Source organism: Eublepharis macularius, chromosome 12, assembly GCF_028583425.1.
Source record: "Eublepharis macularius isolate TG4126 chromosome 12, MPM_Emac_v1.0, whole genome shotgun sequence".
NCBI lineage: Eukaryota > Metazoa > Chordata > Lepidosauria > Squamata > Eublepharidae > Eublepharis > Eublepharis macularius.
The window spans coordinates 74,742,144-74,762,641 of record NC_072801.1 but is presented as its reverse complement, the minus strand read 5'-3'; the positions used below and the strand labels follow the sequence as shown (position 1 = coordinate 74,762,641).

The 20,498-nt window shown below is 43.4% G+C and overlaps 1 protein-coding gene across 1 annotated transcript; it reads left to right on the top strand.

Annotated features, from left to right (window-relative positions):
• The first annotated feature begins 4,351 nt into the window (after positions 1–4,351).
• On the top strand, positions 4,352–20,403 carry LOC129339943 (vomeronasal type-2 receptor 26-like). The gene is made up of 7 exons (XM_054994505.1): positions 4,352–4,465; positions 5,570–5,715; positions 7,237–7,528; positions 10,048–10,932; positions 12,270–12,497; positions 16,094–16,220; positions 19,502–20,403. Exons 1-7 carry the CDS (start codon positions 4,352–4,354, stop codon positions 20,401–20,403), a joined length of 2,694 nt encoding a protein of 897 aa, XP_054850480.1.
• The last annotated feature ends 95 nt before the right edge of the window (positions 20,404–20,498 follow it).

Sequence of the window (20,498 nt, the reverse complement as noted above, 5' to 3'; positions counted from 1 at the left end):
ATCAAGCTAAATTGGGCTTAGACTGGGGTTTCCAGGGAGAGAGTTCAGACAGAGTTCAGACAATCTCTGCCTATGTTGCCAAGGGAATTGATTGCAGGTGCTAGACTATCTGGCTTGACAAACAGCAATGAACAAGGCTTGCAACGACCACCTGTTTGTTTAGAATGGGGCCTCACGAACAGGTTGTTCTCGAACAGCTGATTGGACTGTTTGTGGCTTTTTATTTGTTTGTATTGCTGTTCATGCCCATCTCTAGTTGTGAGATCTTAAAGTTCCACCTACTTGTAGGTTTTGCTACATTGGGAAGGCATTGATATATCAAATAGGCTGAATGTTTTCTTTTCTACATCTCAAACACATTGCTTACTTCTTTTTGCAGTAACAGTAAGATTTTCAAAATCTAAAATCAAGAATACTTGAAGATTAAAACACATTGCTTTAATTTAAGATAAATATGTTGATTTGATCCAAATGGGTAGCCATGTTTGTCTGTAGCAGCAGGAAAGAGAAAGAATTCAGTAGCACCTATAAGACTAAGAACATTTGTAGTAAAGTATGAGCTTTTGTGAGTCATAACTCACGAAACTGGACTCTTGAGTTTGAGTTGGGTCTATTATTTACATTTCTGAGGATGAAGAATAATTAGAATTATTTGAATATGATAGACATACATTGAAAAAAAAAACCAATGTAACCAAGATTTAGAGAGACAAAGCAGAAAACAATTGAATAATGGCAGGAGAACATATAATGAGCTGGTGCTAGTCTGCAAAGTGGTGTGCAGAGAGTTTGTCAGAAGACAATGGAGAAGTGCATATTTAAAAAGGAGAATGATTAGAAGAGCTAGTAAGGAATGAATATTTCATAGAAAGTGCACAGCAAGAACCGTTCCGTGCAATCTATACATATATTAGGAATGCCACACTGAATACCAAGGGCAAGAATATATCAAGTCTAGAAATATTTTCTTTATATGCTGTACAATAAGCATGAGATCAGGTCTTGAGCTAATCTCTGTTTCCAGTTGATTCAGTTGCAGTACTGGAAAATCTATAGAGCAGCTTCCTATAGCTATCTTTGGTTATTTTCCCACTGTCCTCCACTCTTCATGTTTCAGCTTACCTCAGAACTCACCATTGGATTTTGCATTCAGAACTCGGTAGAGAGATTTGTTTTCAGGTTATCAGGTTTCACAATTATATTGCAATATCTTATACATTAGAACACTGAAGGCATTTTTTTCAGTTTCCCTAATTTAAATTTTTATACCTCCATTGTCTATAAGACACACATACATCTCACTATATAAAAATCTAGTCAATTAAAAACAAAGAAACAAGACTCCCTCTCTCTACTTGCTTCATATAAAGTTGTCACTGTACGAGAAGAAAGCTGCAAAGAGAGAAGGTTAATAAGATTCAGAAAGAAATTGAAAAGATGGTGTGCAGGAGAAGATTAGTTCTACAGGTTCTTTGATAACTCTCTTGACAATTATATTAGGGTTTAGGATCACAGTACACATAAGAAAATATATAGTCTTTACTGTGTGACTTCAAACATCTCTTCGGAAATATATTTGTCAAACTTTAGTTCATGCACTTCGTAAAGAAACTGAGAGACAATCCCACCGATGATGAGGTCACCTGGCTTGTACCATTCATGTGGAATAGGAATCTCCTTTATGGCACACTTCATCACATCTACCTTGCATGAAATGCAAGAGAGAAGCAGCAACAACACCGTTGGCTCTAACATCTGGGCTGCACCCTTTGTTTCTGGATACAGCTTCTCCTGTGTCTTTCTATAGCAACCAGATATCTCAATTGAGCTCCCTTGGAGAGTGGCTGAGTTTGAAGTGGCCTACGTCTCAGCCTTAGTAATGCACTGTTACAAAATGATTGCAAATCTGGCTTTTAAGAAAGCAACATGTCAGAGATCCAGCTGACAGAACCCCTTCTTCCAGCATTCAGTTGCACATGGGGGGTTGGAGTAATAACTACTAAAATTACTTTATTTTCCCCCACTTTCTGAAATACCACTGCAACATGACCAGAAGGAGAAATTACAGTAATTTGGAGAATTCCAGGGGGAAATAATTATGACTACAGTACAGAGTTTGGGCTTTAAGTAGCAACCTTGATAGAAAACATGTTTTTCCTTCCATGTCTGACCACTCAAACCTCCTCTGCCCCTAAGTGGCTCAAACTTGCCTCTGGCTTTCAGACTTCCATAGTGGGCAAAGCAGAGGAGGTCAGGCTGGATCACATGGCCAGGGAGGTGCAGTACAACCTCCTCAAGGAGGTCCAGCCTACAGTGACTTGGAAGGTTATAGGATGGGGATGAAGATGAGGGGGGGTGGGCCAATGGGGACAGCCCCCCAAACCCAGCCACTGGTTGCCTCGCTGCCTTATGCTTCCTAGATGGTCAGTGTCTCAGGGGTTATCCTTTCCTGCCACTTGGGGGATGGTGGAATGCTGGAGCTTCTCACTGGAGAGGGTCCACCGCAATATGGTCAAGTGATATGAGTACAGTTTCTGGATGGCCAGAGCAGTCCAGGATGTGGGGGATACACCAGTCCTTCTTTGTCCCCCTCCCTCTTGTGCACCTGTGGGGTTTGGGCCCTAAAGGCTGCTGCCCCCAGCCATGTCCTGGGTGACTGGCCCCAAATGCTGGGGCAGTGTGGAGCTTGGCCCGCTAGTCAGGGGTGCCTGTCGATGGCCCCCTGACTTTTCAAGGATTAGCTGCCCAGGAAAGGGCCCCTCAGGCATTCCCATCCCCACCTGACCACCCTGTCTTTCCACCGGCAGCACCTTGTAACCCATAGCAGAGGAAGAGGATAATGAGGACACCACCCTGGGGCCAGGATTCAGTGTGTGGTCCCTTCAGGCCATTCCTGACAACGAGGAGGCCAGTGGTGTCCAGGATGGCTCCACCATGCCCTCGCGAAAGCAATGGCAGCTACAGATAGGGCCATTGTTCCAGAAGCACCTAGATGGTGGCAGAAGGTCCATGCCATCCTCTGGCACACTCTTGGAGGGCAAGGGAACACAACTGGCAGTCATGGCTGGGCCAGACTTCCTCAGGGAGCTACTGCTTATGTCTTCGTCCCATGACCTCTTCTCCAACCCTACCAAAAATACTGCTTCAATACTCTCTGATTCTATTGTTCCATCACTTGGGAAGGGGCCCCAGGAATAACCACATAGGCTGGGGCACCCCGCGGTTACCTCCCTGGCCCCTGCCTCTGGGGCACGCCCCCACATGGAGGCATGCCACATGGCAGAAGGCCACCTAACCCTAGTCCCACAGGGCCTGAGGCCTGACATCTGAGCATCCCAGTCACTCCAGCCTCCCAGAATGAGAGTCCAGGATCCAGGCTTCCAGTGATACCTAAGATGCAGCACCTGCTCAGCAGCTGTTGTGGCATAAGAACTTGGACACCCACTTGTGCTCCTCCACAGCCACCTCCTACCGTTCCTCCACCGGCTCCAAGGTGTCTGGCCTGGCTGCCCTCTCTCAGTGGTCCATGGCCAGGCTCTCCGTAGGAAACATGAGGAGCTGCTGGTGAGTGACCATGTTGTGGTGCATGACTCAGGCTGCCATGACCTTCATGACCATGAGCAGCTTCATGGCTCAGCAGCTCCCTGTATAGTGCAGGCAGAGGAACCACATCTTGAGCTCTCCGAAAGCCCACTCGATGATCATCTAAGCGCAACAATGGGCTCGGTTGTATGCCACTCTATCTGTCTGCTTGTCCACTGGGTATGGAGTCAACAGTTATGGGAGGGGAGATAACCCCCATCACCTGTGTGAGGAAATGAGATGTCAGCTTCTTGTAGCCCCGCCCCGCATCTCCCTGCTCCAGGCCACCTACTGAACAGCCACTCCTTGCCTTCTGGCCACATAGGTAAGAGGAGGTTCAGGCCAGACACTACAAAGATCTTTGCATTGTGGACATTCCCCGGGAACTTGGTGACCAAATCAGGGCCAAACTACAAGTGACGAATGACAGTTGAACGGCAAGTGTATTTCTCCCTGTTCACTCGCCCTCCACTTGCGCTCCACTTGATCCACTTGCCATTCAAGTGGCATTCGTCACTTGTAGCTTGGCCCTCAGTTAAGATGTCCCAGTGATTGCAGGCAGCCTGGGCACTGATGCTGTAGAAGCAGTGGCGATTATGGTAGACCCCGTGCTCCACCCAGGGGGTGAAGAGTATGACATGTGTACAGTCCACCACATTTGGGAACTCTTCCACAGACTTGAAGCTGGCCTGGATGGGGGCCAGCTTGGCTTCCTCGGTGGGGAAGCGCACATGCTCCTGAGCCACCCCATCATCCTCTTCAGGAAGCTATGGAGGCATCAGCTCACAGAGCACTGGGAGACCTCCAGGACCTCTGCTATGATGCCCTTGAAGGGCCCAGTCACCAGGAAGTGGAACGAGAGCAGCACCTTCTACAGGACTGGGTAACCCTGGCACCACAAACACTACATCTGAGGTTCATTTGTATTGAATCAGCCCCTGTCATGATCTGTCGCTTCCACATCATGCCTGGAATGACATCATCCCCAGTGCAACACGGGAGTCTTCTGGAGTGTGCAAGTATGAGGTAGTGCCCCACTGGCGAACCCCTCAAAGATACCTCACCCCCTGCTTTCAGCGGACCTGGCAACACTCGTCCCTACACATCGTCAAACTTAACAGCCCCGTATGACTGTTGGGTTCTTCTTAATTCCTGCAAATTCAGTACTTGATTAGGGAAAAGGCTGTGGTGTATGTAGAGAAGGGATTTCATGAATGGTTGCCACGGGAGAGCAGAAAAATGTCCTGTCCCTTTGACAAAAATTTAATGTCTGAAAATGGACAGCAGAACTACAGGAGGTCTCCCTTACTGCTTCCAGCTTGATCACTCTCAATACGTGTGTTTTTTTAAAAAAAATCCTTCATTTCTTGCATTTGTGAAGAACCTAAGGATGGCATACATGGATGGGTTTTCTATTTCGTCACCTCACAATAACTGTATGTATTGCTTTAGGCTGAAGGAAATTACTAGCTCCAGTTCTCTGGAGATGCATCTGATGAAGAGAATTGTGATTCTCGAAAGCTTATGCTACAGTTAAGTTGGTTAGTTTTAAAGGTGCTACTGGACTCCTTTCTATTTCAACAGTCTAAGTTCAACACTACATTGCAACAGAGAACATGCTATGGATGACGTTGTGTGTCCCAGATGGTTACTTTTGTGTTTTGAAAAGTAAACTGTACAGAGTGGCCTAAGACATTCCTGCAGATGTATAGATTACTTAAAGAAGTTGGACATGATAAGGGGTGTATTTCATAGTACCCTTTTCATCAAAGATGAGACACACCGTTCGTAACAAGGAGTAAATACTGTCAAATGTGAGATTCTAGAGAACATTCCTCAGATGTCTGTGTGTAAAAGGTAGAAAGAAAGCCCGTTGGGGCATTTCTGTTATGATTTGAACAATACCCCCCCCCCATTGTCAAACGTAACAACCCCATATGACTGTTGGGTGCTCCTTAATTCCTGCAAATGTCATTTGAACTTTAAGGCCAGTCACTTTTCTGTTGAGGAGGAAAAAGAAGTTTTAGCCTGGCCTGACAAACATGTTGCTTTGAGTATCCAGAAATACCACCGAGAACTGGAAAAACTTGAAGAATTGCTAATTACGTTCCCTGCAATTATCAACAAAATACAGTACTGAAATTGCTTCATCTGGCCAAAACTCCAGGGCTTTGAGAAAGACAAAATGGAATTACCAAGTCTAAAAGGCTTATACAAACCCTCCTTGGTGCTAAATACACCCCAGGTTAGGAACCAGAGACAGGCAGGGCTCTGTCAGGTCCAGCTCTTTTCTCTTCCCTTGGTGTATATCCAGGTTCAAAGAGTGTTAAATTGAAGTGTTTGGAATTTGGATAAGGCTATGGATAAAGGATCCGTTTTAAAGTGGTGGGTGCCATTGAAATAGCATTGCTATAGAGATGGAAGTTTCTTCTCCTTTTTTTTTTGATGTAGCCATTGATTTCTCCAGTTTTCTCCTCCCCCACTTTTGATTTTTCTTTGTAGAGAAATCAGTGCACTCTTGTAACTTTACCCCTTGCAGTTGTTCTATGCAATATGCCCCAGAATGGATTCTCTAGCAGGAAGATAGGAAGGCTTGAGAAGACCCTGCCTGGCTCTGAGCATCTACAAAGCGAAATGCTGAAATTTTGCAAAACCTCCCTTTCTGCTCTGCGTTTTGAATTTCTCTGATCAAAATGGATTCCAAAGTCCTAAAGAGGAAAATAAATTGATTTCAGGGGGGAAACGTAAATAGAAATTAATTGAGTTCCTCTTCATAGTACTGCAATGAAACCAGCTTTGTTTCCAAAAGGTCCCTGCTAAGCTCACTGATGCTATGGATGAAAGTAACACAAGAAAAAAGTTCTTGTCTAGTGGGAGCTTTGCTATTTTGTTGTGTGTGGTGTGGATAAGGATGTTTCTACTGCTGCTCCTCTCTCTCATGCTATACAAAGTATGCAGTACAAACTGTGCCATGACCGAACCCGTTCACATTCCAGAGGAGTGGGACCAGCCAGGTGAAATCCTCATTGGTGGGATAACATCCCACATCCAACTTATGTCTCCGATACTTTCCTTCAAAAAACACCCTTCGCAGGAATTGCGTGGCCCTTCAATGTAAGGACTAATTTCCTCACCACTCTAAAATAAGTTTTGACTTTATTTGAATGATTCGTTATCTTTACATGACCAAAACATGCATTTATTTTAAAAACATTTAAGATTCCGTACAGATATTGTACAGTAGGGTCATGTTTACCTTGATTCTATGGGGACTTTGGTCCCAACCAGATGTGAATTGGAAGATCAGCCATTAGAATATCTCTTATTTTTAAAAGATATTAAATGCAGACACACTGAGGCAATGAAGACTGGGGCTATTGAGAGACAGGATTTAATCCACCCGTACCTCTTCATCCCGAATTATCCTCCTGAATTTGCTGTTTGCCCGATAGAGAACACATTGGTATCTTATGCAATATAAAGGAAATTAACAGATGGTGGGACAATTAAGACTGATAGCATGATAGCACTCTGGGAAGAAAGGGTTAAAGCTTACTGTATTCAAGCACCATGGGTTTATTGTGGTTGTCTTAACCCTCTGGATAAATATGGGGGATAGTGATCATGTATATGATTAAATCATTGTTTTTGCAGCGTGATAACCAAGTTCTTCCAGCACATTCTGGCCTTGGCTTTTGCTGTCCATCAAATCAATGAGAATCCCAGCATCTTGCCCAACGTCACACTTGGGTTCCACATCTATGACAGCTACTTTGAGGCAGCCATGACTTACCGTACCACTCTGGACCTGTTCTTCAAATCACATCGATTTCTCCCCAACTACAAATGTGGTATCCAGAAACCAGTAACAGGAGTAATTGGAGGTCTTGACTTTGAAACCTCCTCACGCATGGCAGAACTCTTACAAGTTTACAAGATTCCACAGGTATGAGCCATGGGTTGGTTCACTGAGGATTTTTGCTGACCTCTTCCCATTTCTTTCTGTTAGCACTTGTGCCATTCTAAGGGGAATATCAAGGAGGCTTTTACATATCAGGCTGCCTTTAATTCACCTTTCTGACCCAAGCCCTGGGAAAGTGGAGCTCTTCTCAGGAATAAGGGTGCCACACTGATGACAGTCCATAGCCATTTGATCAAACTCACACCCTAAGATGTTTGTACTAATGGTCATCTGGTAATGGAGAAATGGTTGCTTTTGTAATCTTTGATCCATCATAAAACCAACTGTGCACCCTGTGTGCCCTGGAGTGGCCTGCCAATGAAGTCAGGAAGGCTGTTCCTAACTCACAAGAAGTGGGGGTCCCCCTTTCTAGGACGATATTTAAAAAGCTCCGCAGCATTTTGCTTGTGTGGTTCATGGAGAAAGGGGAAAGGTACCGGAGGCTTGCCTCCACTCCATGACTCTCTGAAAGGGGTGTATGTCCATCCTGAAGGGATGCTAATGTAGCTTTAATTACTCTCAAGTGCTGTAATGAAACATTAGGAACTCCTTTTCTTTCCTTATTTTGCTGCTAGCTTGGTGTGTTCTATCTTACTAAATATAGTGTGTTCCTTGTATTTTATATGCTACTGTGGTACAATAAAAATCTTTCTTTTGATATGATTAAGGTTTGTCAAGAAGGTGTCTTCACCTACATACCTACTGCTCAGCCATTAGCTAGTACTTTGCACATGTTCAGAGATTCACTAGTGTCCAAATGGTTGGTGAAGGTTGGAACCTAACGACGTTTGGTGGTAACAGAGGAACAAAGGGACAATTGGAGGGGTAGAGAGAGAAGTAGCCCTCCTCCACCAGTTGTAATAACTTGCATGGAACAATAAGGGGAGAACTGCTACTGGGAAAAGGAAGGTCGTCATATGTGGAGTTGCAGAGTAGTAGTGGATGGCCATCAGTATCTGTGCATGGAACATGTGAAGAGTGGCATGGAAGTGTTTGCAACAGAATTGTTCTTCTTGAGAAAGTGGGACACATTGAAAAAGGAGTGATGATTGAAAAAGTCATTCTGTAGGAAGGCTGCTGCAGAGAAAGTTGTCTTGCCTATTCCATGGCCCACTGAGAAAGCAGAAAATGGCAAAGACCAATTGAAATTCCCATTTTTGATGTATACTTTGGTTGCCTGGTTGGAACACACAATTCACTTGGAATTTGTTAAATGGTTTAGGAGAAGAGCATGCGCTGCATTCCTACTGCTAAGATATTGTTTGGTCTTGGCAGATTGGCAGAGATAAGAACACATCCTGTAGATATTGTTAGTATTCAATCAGATATTATTTAGTATTTTTTTAAAAACTTCTGCATGGTGAATATTCCGCACCTATTCAACATGTATTTAAGCCTCCTAATTCTTGTCTTTTGTCTTCCTCTTTTTTCCTAAACATTGTATTTCTCTCTTTGGTTCTGAATATCTCTTGTGGAACTCCATCGGTGAAGCTGAACATCTAGGAGAAGCCTCTTAAATTATATTTCCTTCATATACAGGTTAACCATAAACTTTTTCACTCCCATGAGATCTACTTCAATGAGACCAACTCCAAAGAAGAATGACATTGATTCTTAACGCCACAATCCTGAACATCCTTCACAGGGTTGAAATGTTATTGCTTACTTCTGAGTAAACAGTTTTGACACTATTCAAGCAGACAAAGATGTTCTGCCAGGCTTATGGTGGTTGACGCTGGCGAACCATCCAATTGGCCTCCTGCCAGTGGGGTGGGGTATGTACCCCCAACCCTGTACTTACTAGACCTGTCCTGTGAACCCTGATGCTGATGTCTGAGATGTGGGGTGCAATATGTGCTGCTCTAATGTATTTTATACAGTATTTATATGATACTAATAGTGTTTCTTATTGTATATTTTATTATATATCTTTATTATGTTGTTATCTGCTCTAAGCCTGCTTGCAGGGAGAATGGATTATAGATAAAATAAAGTAATAAAAGGTGAATTAAGCACAACAGGTTTTCATCAAGAATTTATATTGACCTTCATCCCAGATAGATAGATAGATAGATAGATAGATAGATAGATAGATAGATAGATAGATAGATAGATAGATAGATAGATAGATAGATGATAGATAGATAGATAGATAGATAGATAGATAGATAGATAGATAGATAGATAGATAGATAGATAGATAGAGAATATATTCCAGGGGGTTCTTTTTCGGTATCTGAGGGCCAAGCTACACATGACGAATGACACTTGAACAGCAAGTGTATTTCTCCCTGTTTACTTGCCCTCCACTCAATCCACTTGCCGTTCAAGTGTCATTCGTCATGTGTAGCTTGGCCCTAAGTAGCACTTTATGCCAATGGATAAAAAGCAAGGAACAAAATAAGAAAAAAATCCTATTAGAAATCATTATCAGTATAAGAAAATAAGAGTATGGAGGCCCTAAGATACATTTTCCGTTGAATATCTCTCCAATTCTTATAAAGGTTTCATATGGGTCATTCGAAGAAGGAGCAAGGGATAGAAAGTATTCCCCTTTATTTTATCGCATGGTCCCCAATGAAGTCTTTCAGAATATGGGAATCATTCGGTTGCTTCTACACTTTCAGTGGACATGGGTCGGGCTTGTTGTTATCGATGACGAGAGTGGAGACAATTTCTTGAACTCCCTGGAGTCTCTGTTTTCTGAGAATGGAATCTGCTCAGCCTTCACAAAAAGAGCTAATAAGAATGCTCATACATCTAACATGAGTGATCTTATGGTTTTAATTAAAAAAAATGTTCCAGATTTCATGGAGAGTAACGTCAATGCCCTTGTGATTTACGGGAACACTGCAACTCTTACTTGGCTGGAAGGCATGATCTTGTTAACAACCCAAATACTTCCTGTAATGTTTCCTCAGTATAAGTGGAAGGCAACAGCAGGAAGAGTATGGATGATGACAGCCCAGATTGATTTCACGTTCAACGTATTTCAAAAGTCTTATGATATGCAAATGTTTCACGGTGCTATTTCCTGCAATATTCACACCATGGAGCCTCCAGGATTCCAAGAATTTATTCAAAATATAACCTGGTTGGGAAAAATCGAAAATCATTTCATCCAAGGGTTCTGGGAGCAGGCATTTGACTGTATAATGCCAAACTCAGCTGGGCCAAATGATGCCAATGAAATATGCACAGGGGAGGAGAGCCTGGAAGACCTCCCTACCCCTTTTTTTGAAATGAGCATGACTGGCCACAGCTACAGTATCTATAATGCTGTTCATGTTTTGGCACATGCCTTGCATGCCGTTCGCACAACGACTTTTTACCAAAGAACAGTGGAGGATGGCAGAAGGCAGAGTATTTTAAATGTAGAACCATGGAAGGTAATGTCTGTTTGCTGACACCAAACCATGGTGTGACTAACCCAATCTGTTCAGAATGTGTTTATCCACTCATTGGCCAATAGAACCTCAAGTAGAACCTCAAATTCTTTCCCTTTTCTGCCAGGTACTGATGTTATCAGGTACTGATCAGTTGATGTAATCTCTGCTGTATACCGCCCTGAGTCCTTCGGGAGATGGGCGGTATAAAAATTCAATTTAAGTAAAGTAAAGTAAAGTTATAAAAATATTGAATTTATATATTTTTATCTATTGGTAATTTTGGAAATTGTCTCAGATGCACGATTCTATCAATACTAACAATAATAGTGTGCTTATATACTGGTCTTCTAGAACGATTATAGCCTGCTCAGTGGTGCGTAAAGTCAGTGTTATTATTATCCCCTCAATACAGCTGGAGGGTTGAGGCTGAGAGGAGTGTATTACGACCTGCTGAGCTCATGGCAGTAGTGAGATTCAAACCAGCAGCCCAATTACTAAATCACTATGCTACAGCAGAATTCAAGAAATGCTGAATAAATCATCAGTCTCCTAAGTTGATATCTAGGCTGACCTGCCTGGGTTGGAGCTTTGGACTTTCTACATGCAAAGCATTGCCTCTACTTTCAGTTTACAGCCTGTCTTCTCAAGCCAATTTGGTGTGGGACTGGGTTTGATTCCCCACTCCTTTGCTTGAAGCCAGCTGAGTGACTTTGGGTTAGTCACATCTTCTAGGATCTCTCTCAGACCCACCCACATCACAGGGTGATTGTCTTGAGGAGAATAACAACACACTTTGCAAACTTCTCTGAGTGTGCCATTAAGTTCTCCTAAAGGGTGGAATATAAATTGAATATTGTTGCTGTTGTTATTAATTAATCATCATCTTCACCATCAAACTGTAAACTGCTTCTCTAACCAAAGATCTAACCAGGTTTCATCAGTTGATGTAATTATATTACTTTGTCTTTTGCTGCTCAATGTCAGCTATAAAAAAAATGCGACGTCGGGCAAAACTCGCGCGAGAAAATGCGATATTTTGCGTTTTCCCCGGCAGGCTCCACAACATTGCGGCATGGAGCGGATTCAGGTAAGCTATCTGGAAACGGCCCAGGTTTCATCAGTTGATGTCATTATATTACTTTGTCTTTTGCTGCTCAATGTCAGCTATAAAAAATAATATTTTTCTCTACTTAATAGAAAAACAAAATTTTATTTATTTACTTCATGTATTTACTTACTTCATTTTTCATCTGCATTTGTTAAGACTCAAGGATAAAAGATCTCAGCCCAAAAAATACCCATGTTACATTTTCTTTTGCTTCTGTTTTTCCTCCTAGCTCCACTCATTGCTTCAAACAATTTCTTTCAACAACAGTGTCAAAGATGAGATTGTGTTTAATGAACATGGAGAATTAGCCACTGAGTTTGATGTGACAAATTTGATCACTTTCCCAAACAACTCCTATGTCAGAGTCAAGGTTGGAAGGGTGAATTCTCAAGCTCCTCCAGGCAAAGAGCTCACCATTCAAGATGACAAGATAGAATGGCACCCTGAACTCACTCAGGTGGGAATATAACTGCACCATCACTTAAATAAAGAAATCTAGTTATCCAAACAGTATCAGTGGGGATAAGAAAAAGTAGCGAGTCCCTTCTATTTGCTTGCCTCCTGCAAATCACCTGACCATGTCCCCTCACCTGGGAACAGAACTCAGCTTCTTCTCATACCTTAAAAACTCATGGGCATCTTCTGAAAAGTCTTTATATAAGAGGTATGCCCACTCTTGGGTTGTTAAGAGAAATTTTCTTTATTTCTCTTTCAATAGTTTCTCCCTAAACTCCAACAATCCTTTCCTTTTTCTCTTTTTAGGAATTTGGAGTCAGTTTCTTTTTTATCAAAGAGAAACTGGAAGAGAGGAGGGACAGAAAGGGAGGTTCTGCAAAATTTCAGAATTTCACTCTGTAGATGCTCAGAGGCAGGCAGTGTCTTTCCAAGCCTTCCTCTCTTCCTGCTAGAGCACAACCCTGGGGTGTATAACTTTAAAACAATTGCAAGGGCTGAAGTTACAAAAAGGTGCTGTGATTTCTCTTCAGATAAAAACGAAAGAGAAACAAGAGAGAAATACTGCTCGTAAAAGAAAAAAGAATAAGATGAATCAATGGCTGTATCTAAAAAAGTAAATTTTGAAAAAAGAACCTCCCCACTCCACAACAACCCTAGCCTGCTCACCAATCCTGTAACTTGCTGTACATGTGACAGTCAACTACAGTTTGAATACAGAACAAGCAGTTCTGCCTCCTGCAAAAGAGTTCCAGCTATTCTTGATCAAGCAAGAGCAAGAGAGGTCATCCTCAATATTAGTTCTGTAAGAAATGCCATAACGTGGCCTTTGTCTCCAATGGGAACTCAAAGCAGCTTACATTGTTCTCTTGGCCTTTATTTTATCCTCACAAAAAACCCTGTGAAGTCAGTTAAGCTCTGGCAGGTCCCTTGCCAGAGATGGGGTTCGAACCTGGATCTTCTAGATCCTAGTCTGATATTCTAACCACTACAGCACACTGGCTCTGATAGTTCAGAGAGATCTTTTGTAATGGAAGGGATATTTCCCACCCTACCTGCCTGTGGAAGCAGCTCATGGCATTCTTTTGTCCTCCATTGTCCCCTCACTACAACCCTGTGAGTTACATTTAACTATAAATGGCCCAAGATCACCCAGCAAGTTTCCATGACTGAGGTAGGATTCAAATTTGGGTCTCTTAGATCCCACTCAGACACTCTGGCAGCCACACCACTGAGGCTATGATAGCTGAGGGAGGTTTTTAAACCTCCTTTGTTTTGTAAATGATGGGTTCTGTTCCATAGATAAGGAAGTTCAATAGGATAGGTCAGGAAAGTTGTTAAACCCCATAGTATGTATGTAATGGAGGGGTATTTTCCATCAACCTTTCTGCCGGGTTCTCATGAGTAAACTGTTGGTTCTAAATATCACAGGGAGGTTCTATTGAAGTCGCCGGAATGAACCACCATTTCATCGACTTCATACTGTCTGTTTGAAGTAGTTTATTAGCTTAAAGGTTAAGTCTTGAATGGCTGGTTGTTATGAGTTACTAGGGGGTCTGCCTCTCCTTCAAATTATATTGGTGGTTCAGGCGCAAAAGAGGCCTCCCTGTCCACTGCTTTCCCCCATTCCCAGAATGAGGAGAACAGAAGAATATTACTTCTATTTAATCTCTGTTCCCCAGATTGTAGGGATTACATCAATTAAAATCTGCTTGAAAAGCCATCCTACTCTGGCTGTGGATACAGCTCTGTAATGCTGTCATGTTTTACATTTCATGGCTTAAACAACAACAACAACAAAATGAGAGCTCCAGACTTACCTGGGGCTCTGGTGCTGCCAGCAGGGGAGAAGGATTGAGGGACGCGGCGGCAGCCATGTTCGCGGGCTTGCCTGGCATGCCCCGGGCGGGCCCACAGCCAATTGGTTCAAAACCTGGGCTGCCCAATCATGGCCGGCCCAGGGTCAGAGCTGAAAGGGGGCGGAGCCTGCAGCAGACCTCAGAGCCACAGTCTTCCCTCAGGTCCAGCGGCTGGGTGTTTAGCCGGCGGCTGGAGCCGTCGCCTCTCACTCTGGCTCTGTTGGTCCACACCCACCCACCTCACCCTGTCTTTTATGCTTTATTCTTAAGCGTCACAACTTGTGGGCGATGGGCATTGGATCAAATCCCATTGTTGGGGAGTTGAGGCCCCAGGCTCAGGCTCCCCATTGAGGGGATTCCCATAAGGAATCTTGGGAGGGTGTTATGAAGGCATGCCCAGCTCGGGGGCTGCTGGGGCATTCTCTCTCCCAGGTGGCAGGGGTGATCACCAAAGGGTGATTTCGCCCCTTAATGCCACTCTTTGGTCCCCCCCCAGCCAGGAGCTGGGGGGGCTTGGGGTCATCGGTTGGCAAGCGGGTCAGCCAATGCTATTTTGGGGGATCTGATCTACATGCTGTGCCAATACACCTTGTTGCTGTTTTGTTGTGTTAATAAAGTTGTGGCTGTTTTCTTCCCAGCCTGCATGTGGGTCTCACTTGTTCAGTCGTGCTCTCCCCGTTCCTCTCCCCTTCAACCATAGGTGGCAAACAGTGGTGCTGTTGATCACCGATGATGATGATGATGATAACAACAATATTTGATTTATATACCATCCTTCAGGTCTACTTAACACCCACTCAGAGCAGTTTACCAAGTATGTCATTATTATCCCCACAACAACAATCACCTGTGAGGTGGGTGAGGCTGAGAGAGCTCCGAGAAGCTTTGACTGACCCAACGTTATCCAGCTGGCTTCAAGTGGAGGAGTGGGGAATCAAACCCAGTTCTCCAGATTAGAGTCCTGCTGCTGTTATCTACTGCAGCAAACTGGTTCCCTCCTTATACAACCCACGGCATTATGCTAATAAGCAGCTGGATTGGTGGGAACATCTCCAGATGCCCCAGAGTTTCCAGACAGCCATTCAAAACCTAACCTTTAAGCTAATAAACCACTTTAGACAGTATGAAGCAGATGAAAAGAAGTCGATTCTGGCCACATTAACAAAACCCCAATAAATGACAGCCAATCTAATAGTACCTTGTTTCAGTCCCAAATGACCAACTGGTAACATATTGCCAAATCTTAGAGGGAGAGTAACATCAAGAGGATCCAGACAAAGGAAGTGGAGCTGTCTTTAAATACAAGCTACTCAATACTCACTGTACTGGTTGAGATACTTGATTAGGCACCTAAGAACCAAATCTCCCAATAGGCCTCGTTCACCATTTCTTCCAAAGAGGGTATGGCCAAAACTACCTCCCCAGTTTTCATTCAGGGCAGGAGGTGAGGTTGTGAGCAAATTACTGTTTGTCCTATAGGCATCTGCTCACTTAGAAAAAAATATAATTTTATGCTTTAGGAATAAACATTAACTTATTTAAGTTTTTTTTTTTTTTGTAATTATTGTAAGTAGCTAGGTAATAGACCTGATGACTATTTCATCAATATTTGGTCCGTTAGATAACCGAACATTTTTGACCTATTGGAGAACTGATTTTAACCATTTGAAGATCCTGCATCAAGCAATAATTTTCTCAATATCTTTGAAATCCTCATTTCTTCATATATGTCCAAGTATAGGTGCCTCCATGTTCTCTGTGCAATGAGCACTGCCATCCTGGTTTCAGTAAGAAAAAGAAAGAGGGGGAGAAATTTTGCTGCTATGATTGTGCTCCGTGTCCTGAAGGGAGGATCTCAGACCAAGAAGGTAGGCCATGGACTCTTTGTCCACTATCTAAGTTAAAAGGGAGCAAGAAGTAAGTTCTCTTCAGTACTTGTATACCTCTCATTGATAGTACATGAATACCTCTAATTGATGCTAAAGGTCCTTTTTTTCCAATTTGGGAGGGGGGATGTGTTTCCTTCAACTGAAGCCCACCAAGATGGATGGTCATTGGGACCCCCACAACACATACACAGGCTGATCACAAGTCTCCTGAGAGTGGGATCTCCTGAGGCCTGAGGTACAGATGAATTAGAGATCAGGCATTTAATCTGAGGTCCCTGGAAATCTCCAGCAGCTGTTGGGCACTGCTGCATGTGAATAGGGAAGCAGACTGTCCTGTGGGAACGGTATGCTCAGAGCCAATCTAGTCAGCCACAGTCTATTCAGAAGGTCCAGAGTTACCTTCTAGACTAGAAATAAGAACAGCCCAATTCACAAAAGAATCTCCAAGGCATACATGCACAACAAAATACAATTATTGACCTTGAAAAGTAGCCTTGATTTACTCGGTAACTTTGTAGCAGGATCTACAAAGTTCTACTGCCCCATGACACTGCACAGTACTTTCAACCAAGAATCTAAGCAGTCCTCAGCCTCTGAACCAACAATTAATTTCCTTTCTTTAAACTCTGGATCCCCAATCATCATCTGGGATCACAACATCGTTACATGTCCTTCCTCTCTCTTCTTGAGTCCATCTCAGATTCCTCTCCTCGCCATGAGCAGGCACATATGAATTCTTTTTTCCCCCTCTTAGCAATGCCATTCTAGAACTTTGATATCTTACAGTGCAATCCTAAGAAGAGTTACTCCAGTCTAAGCCTGTTGAACTCAATGGGCCTCGACTGGAGTAACTCTACTTAGGATTGCACTGTTAGATAATGCCCTCAGCTGGATAGCCCAGGCAAGCCAGATCTCATCAGATCTCAGAAACTAAGCAGAGTTGTCCTTGGCTAGTAATTCAATGGGAGACCTCCAACAAAGTCCAGGGTTGCAGAAGTAGGCAATGGTAATCCACCTCTGTTAGTCTGTTGCCTCAAAAACCCCAGCAGAGGTTGCTGTAAGTCAGCCATCACCATCATATCTTAGGTAATAGATTTTGATTGCATATCAACTCTGTGAGTGTGAGTGTGTGTGTGTGTGCATGCATGTGTGTTGCATTGGTATTCATTCTGTTTCTTGCCATCTTTATTTCTGTGCAGTATTTCCCCAATAAAGGTGGATGTGTAACATGTCCTGTTGGTTCGTTGCTTATCCTTATCTACCTGTTTATGAATCACTGCCCTAGTTAGGACCATGGTACACATCAGACAATGGTCCCAAAGACAGGTTGCCCAAAGGTGCATGTGTTCCATGTGATGCACAAGGGGGATGCCCCAATGTTAATCCTGCTTGGGTAACACTTCAGCATTTCTCCAGTTGTATGGAATTGTTTTTCTTAAAGCTCTGGAGAGGGATCTTCATAGGGATGATATTGAACAGTATGATTTACATATACTACAAGAGTACCACAAGTGTGCTGGTATATGAACAGAACGATTCTGCCAGCATAGATACGTGAGAATTTGATTTGACTGGTGTGATGATGTGTAATCAGGCGAAGGAGGAATTTAGGCAGCTTTGAATGGCAGTAAATACCTAGACATACATAAAAAGAGAACCAACTGGATCGGGGAGGTTGAATTGAGGTGGTCTTTTCTAAAGAAAGGAGGGTATGAACTGCCATCCTAATCATATTACAACCTACCAATTCACCTCAATGCATGGAAACAAATTTCAAGGCTAGGGTAAGATCACATGGTTAGATGCGGGGGAGAGAAAATGCAATTGTTTAAATAATTTCACCTTGTGTTAAATTTGCAAATAGGCTGATGTTCACGAAGGGATTGTCCGCTATTTAACTTTTGGAGAGAATTTTCGCTGGTCTCCTCCTCTGAGGCCACTTGTGGTCAGAAACAAAGCTGAGCACCAGGAGACACTTGGCTCAGGAAGATCTTCTGGCACCGTAATGTTCATTTTAGCTTATTAACAGAAGGCCAAGCTACAAGTGACGAATGACACTTGAACGGCAAGTGGATTGCGTGGAGGGCAAGTGAACAGGGAGGAATACACTTGCCGTTCAAGTGTCATTTGTCACTTGTAGCTTGGCCCTCAGTCTTCCCATACTGCCACCTAATGCTCGTCATTGGCATTGGTCAAAAGAGAAGCAAAGTGGACTTCCTTATAGGAACACTGAGGTGAGGTGAGGTGGCCAAGGGCTTCTCTCCTCCACCTATTCTCTACTCATGACACTTCTTCTCCTCACCTTCTTGCCTCACCATTTAGCTGTGCTGTTCCCTGAAAACCTTTTATTGGCATGTTCCTCTCCTGGGGCCAAGTTGACTTTCTTGACAGTTTCCTATCTGACCGTGTCCTCCTCTTTGGCAGCTGCACCCCACACACTTTCCTCCTACCAGAGCAGAGGAACTCCCTCGGCCTGCCTATTGAGCTTTTCCTCTCACTGCCTTCCCATTCCTCTGCCTCCTGTTCCTCTGTCTCCCATCCCCAACCTTTTGATTTACAAGTACGTAAGAGAAGATGTAGCAGCTGGACTTGACTCCTCCTGATCCTGTTCTCCCCCCGCCCAATCTCCTTGGTGTAACTTGCCCATGTTCCCCCCCCTCTTTCCTGCTTCTTAGTACTGGAGTACTAGTACTCACTACTGGAGCCTGCCAGTTCCCAGAACCTTTGGCTATATCTGAAGAAGTGAGGTGTGAGTCACAAAAACTCATATGCTATCACAATTTTTGTTAGTCTTATAGGTGGTACTGGACTCTTGTTCTTTTCTATTGTTTGGAGACAGTGTGTGGAAGAAGGAAGTCTTCCCATCACATCTTGCAATGTGCCACATTACATGATGTGAGTCATGCTGTATGTTTTTATTTCCTTGGTATGTTACACACCACGTATCTGAAGGTCTGCAAACAAGACAAATCCAAATGAAAATCTTTGGTTTCGTGCTAGCTACACCAATGCGTCTAAGTGGATTATATATGGGCAATGGCAATGACTTGGCCTGCTACTGCTGTCACCACAGCTAGATCCAAGAGAGCTCTTCTGCTGTCTTGCTGGCACAACAGGAGCCACTTCGCTCAATCTGTGTCGGAACTGCATTTGGTCTTTTACCATTACAAGCAGTGGGCAGGGAGTTTTAAGTTAAGTCGCTTCTTGTTTTGGAGAACAATTGTTGTGGCATTAAACCAGGCCAATCTTCCTTTTTTCAGACATGGATCACTGTGTCAGTTGTTCAGAAGGCTATCATCCAAATGAGAGGAAAGATCAATGCGTCCCCAAGATGACAAACTTTCTTTCATATGAAGAAACTTTGGGGAAATTTTTAGCTTGTTCGGCTATTTTGTTTTCTCTGATCACAGCTCTGGTACTTGCAATCTTTGTGAAGCACCGAAATACTCCGATCGTGAAAGCCAACAACCGCAGCCTCACCTACATTCTCCTTGTCTCTCTCCTGTTTTGCTTCCTTTGCAGCATGCTATTTATTGGACAACCTAACAAGGTGACCTGTCTCCTCCGACAAACGACTTTTGCCATCATCTTCTCAATGGCTATCTCTTCTGTCTTGGCAAAAACGGTTACAGTGGTGGTGGCTTTTATGGCCTCCAAGCCAGGAAATATGTTCAGAAAATGGGTGGGGAAAAGATTGTCATATTCTATTGTCTTGTTCTGTTTCCTTGTTCAAATAGGCATTTGTGCTGTTTGGCTGGGTACATCTCCCCCATTCCCCGATTTGGACGCGTACACATTGACTGCAGAAATCATAGTGCAATGCAACGAAGGATCCCTTGCCATGTTTTACTGTGTCTTGGGCTTCCTGGGCTTCCTGGCCACCATCAGTTTCACTGTCGCTTTCCTGGCCAGGAAATTACCTGACAGTTTCAATGAAGCCAAGTTCATCACCTTCAGCATGTTGGTCTTTTGCAGTGTTTGGGTCTCCTTTGTCCCAACATACCTTAGCACCAAAGGAAAAGACATGGTGGCTGTGGAGATCTTTTCCATCTTGGCTTCCACTGCTGGGTTGTTGGCCTGCATTTTTTCTCCAAAATGCTATATCATAATACTGAGGCCTAATATGAACAGCAGAGAGCAGCTACTTAGGAGAAAATGTTAAATATATAATAGTCATTAAATCATAAATATATATAATGGATTGAATCCCCTCTGCCATGGAAGCTCGCTCTTTGACTTTGGGCTAGTCACACCTTC

Coding starts and splice junctions, on each gene's coding strand:
- LOC129339943 (XM_054994505.1), top strand. CDS start 4,352: ATGGAGGCATCAGCTCACAGAGCACTGGGAGACCTCCAGGACCTCTGC. Junction 4,466..5,569: donor AGCACCTTCTACAGGACTGG/GTAACCCTGGCA, acceptor TTGAACTTTAAG/GCCAGTCACTTTTCTGTTGA. Junction 7,529..10,047: donor AAGTTTACAAGATTCCACAG/GTATGAGCCATG, acceptor ATTCTTATAAAG/GTTTCATATGGGTCATTCGA.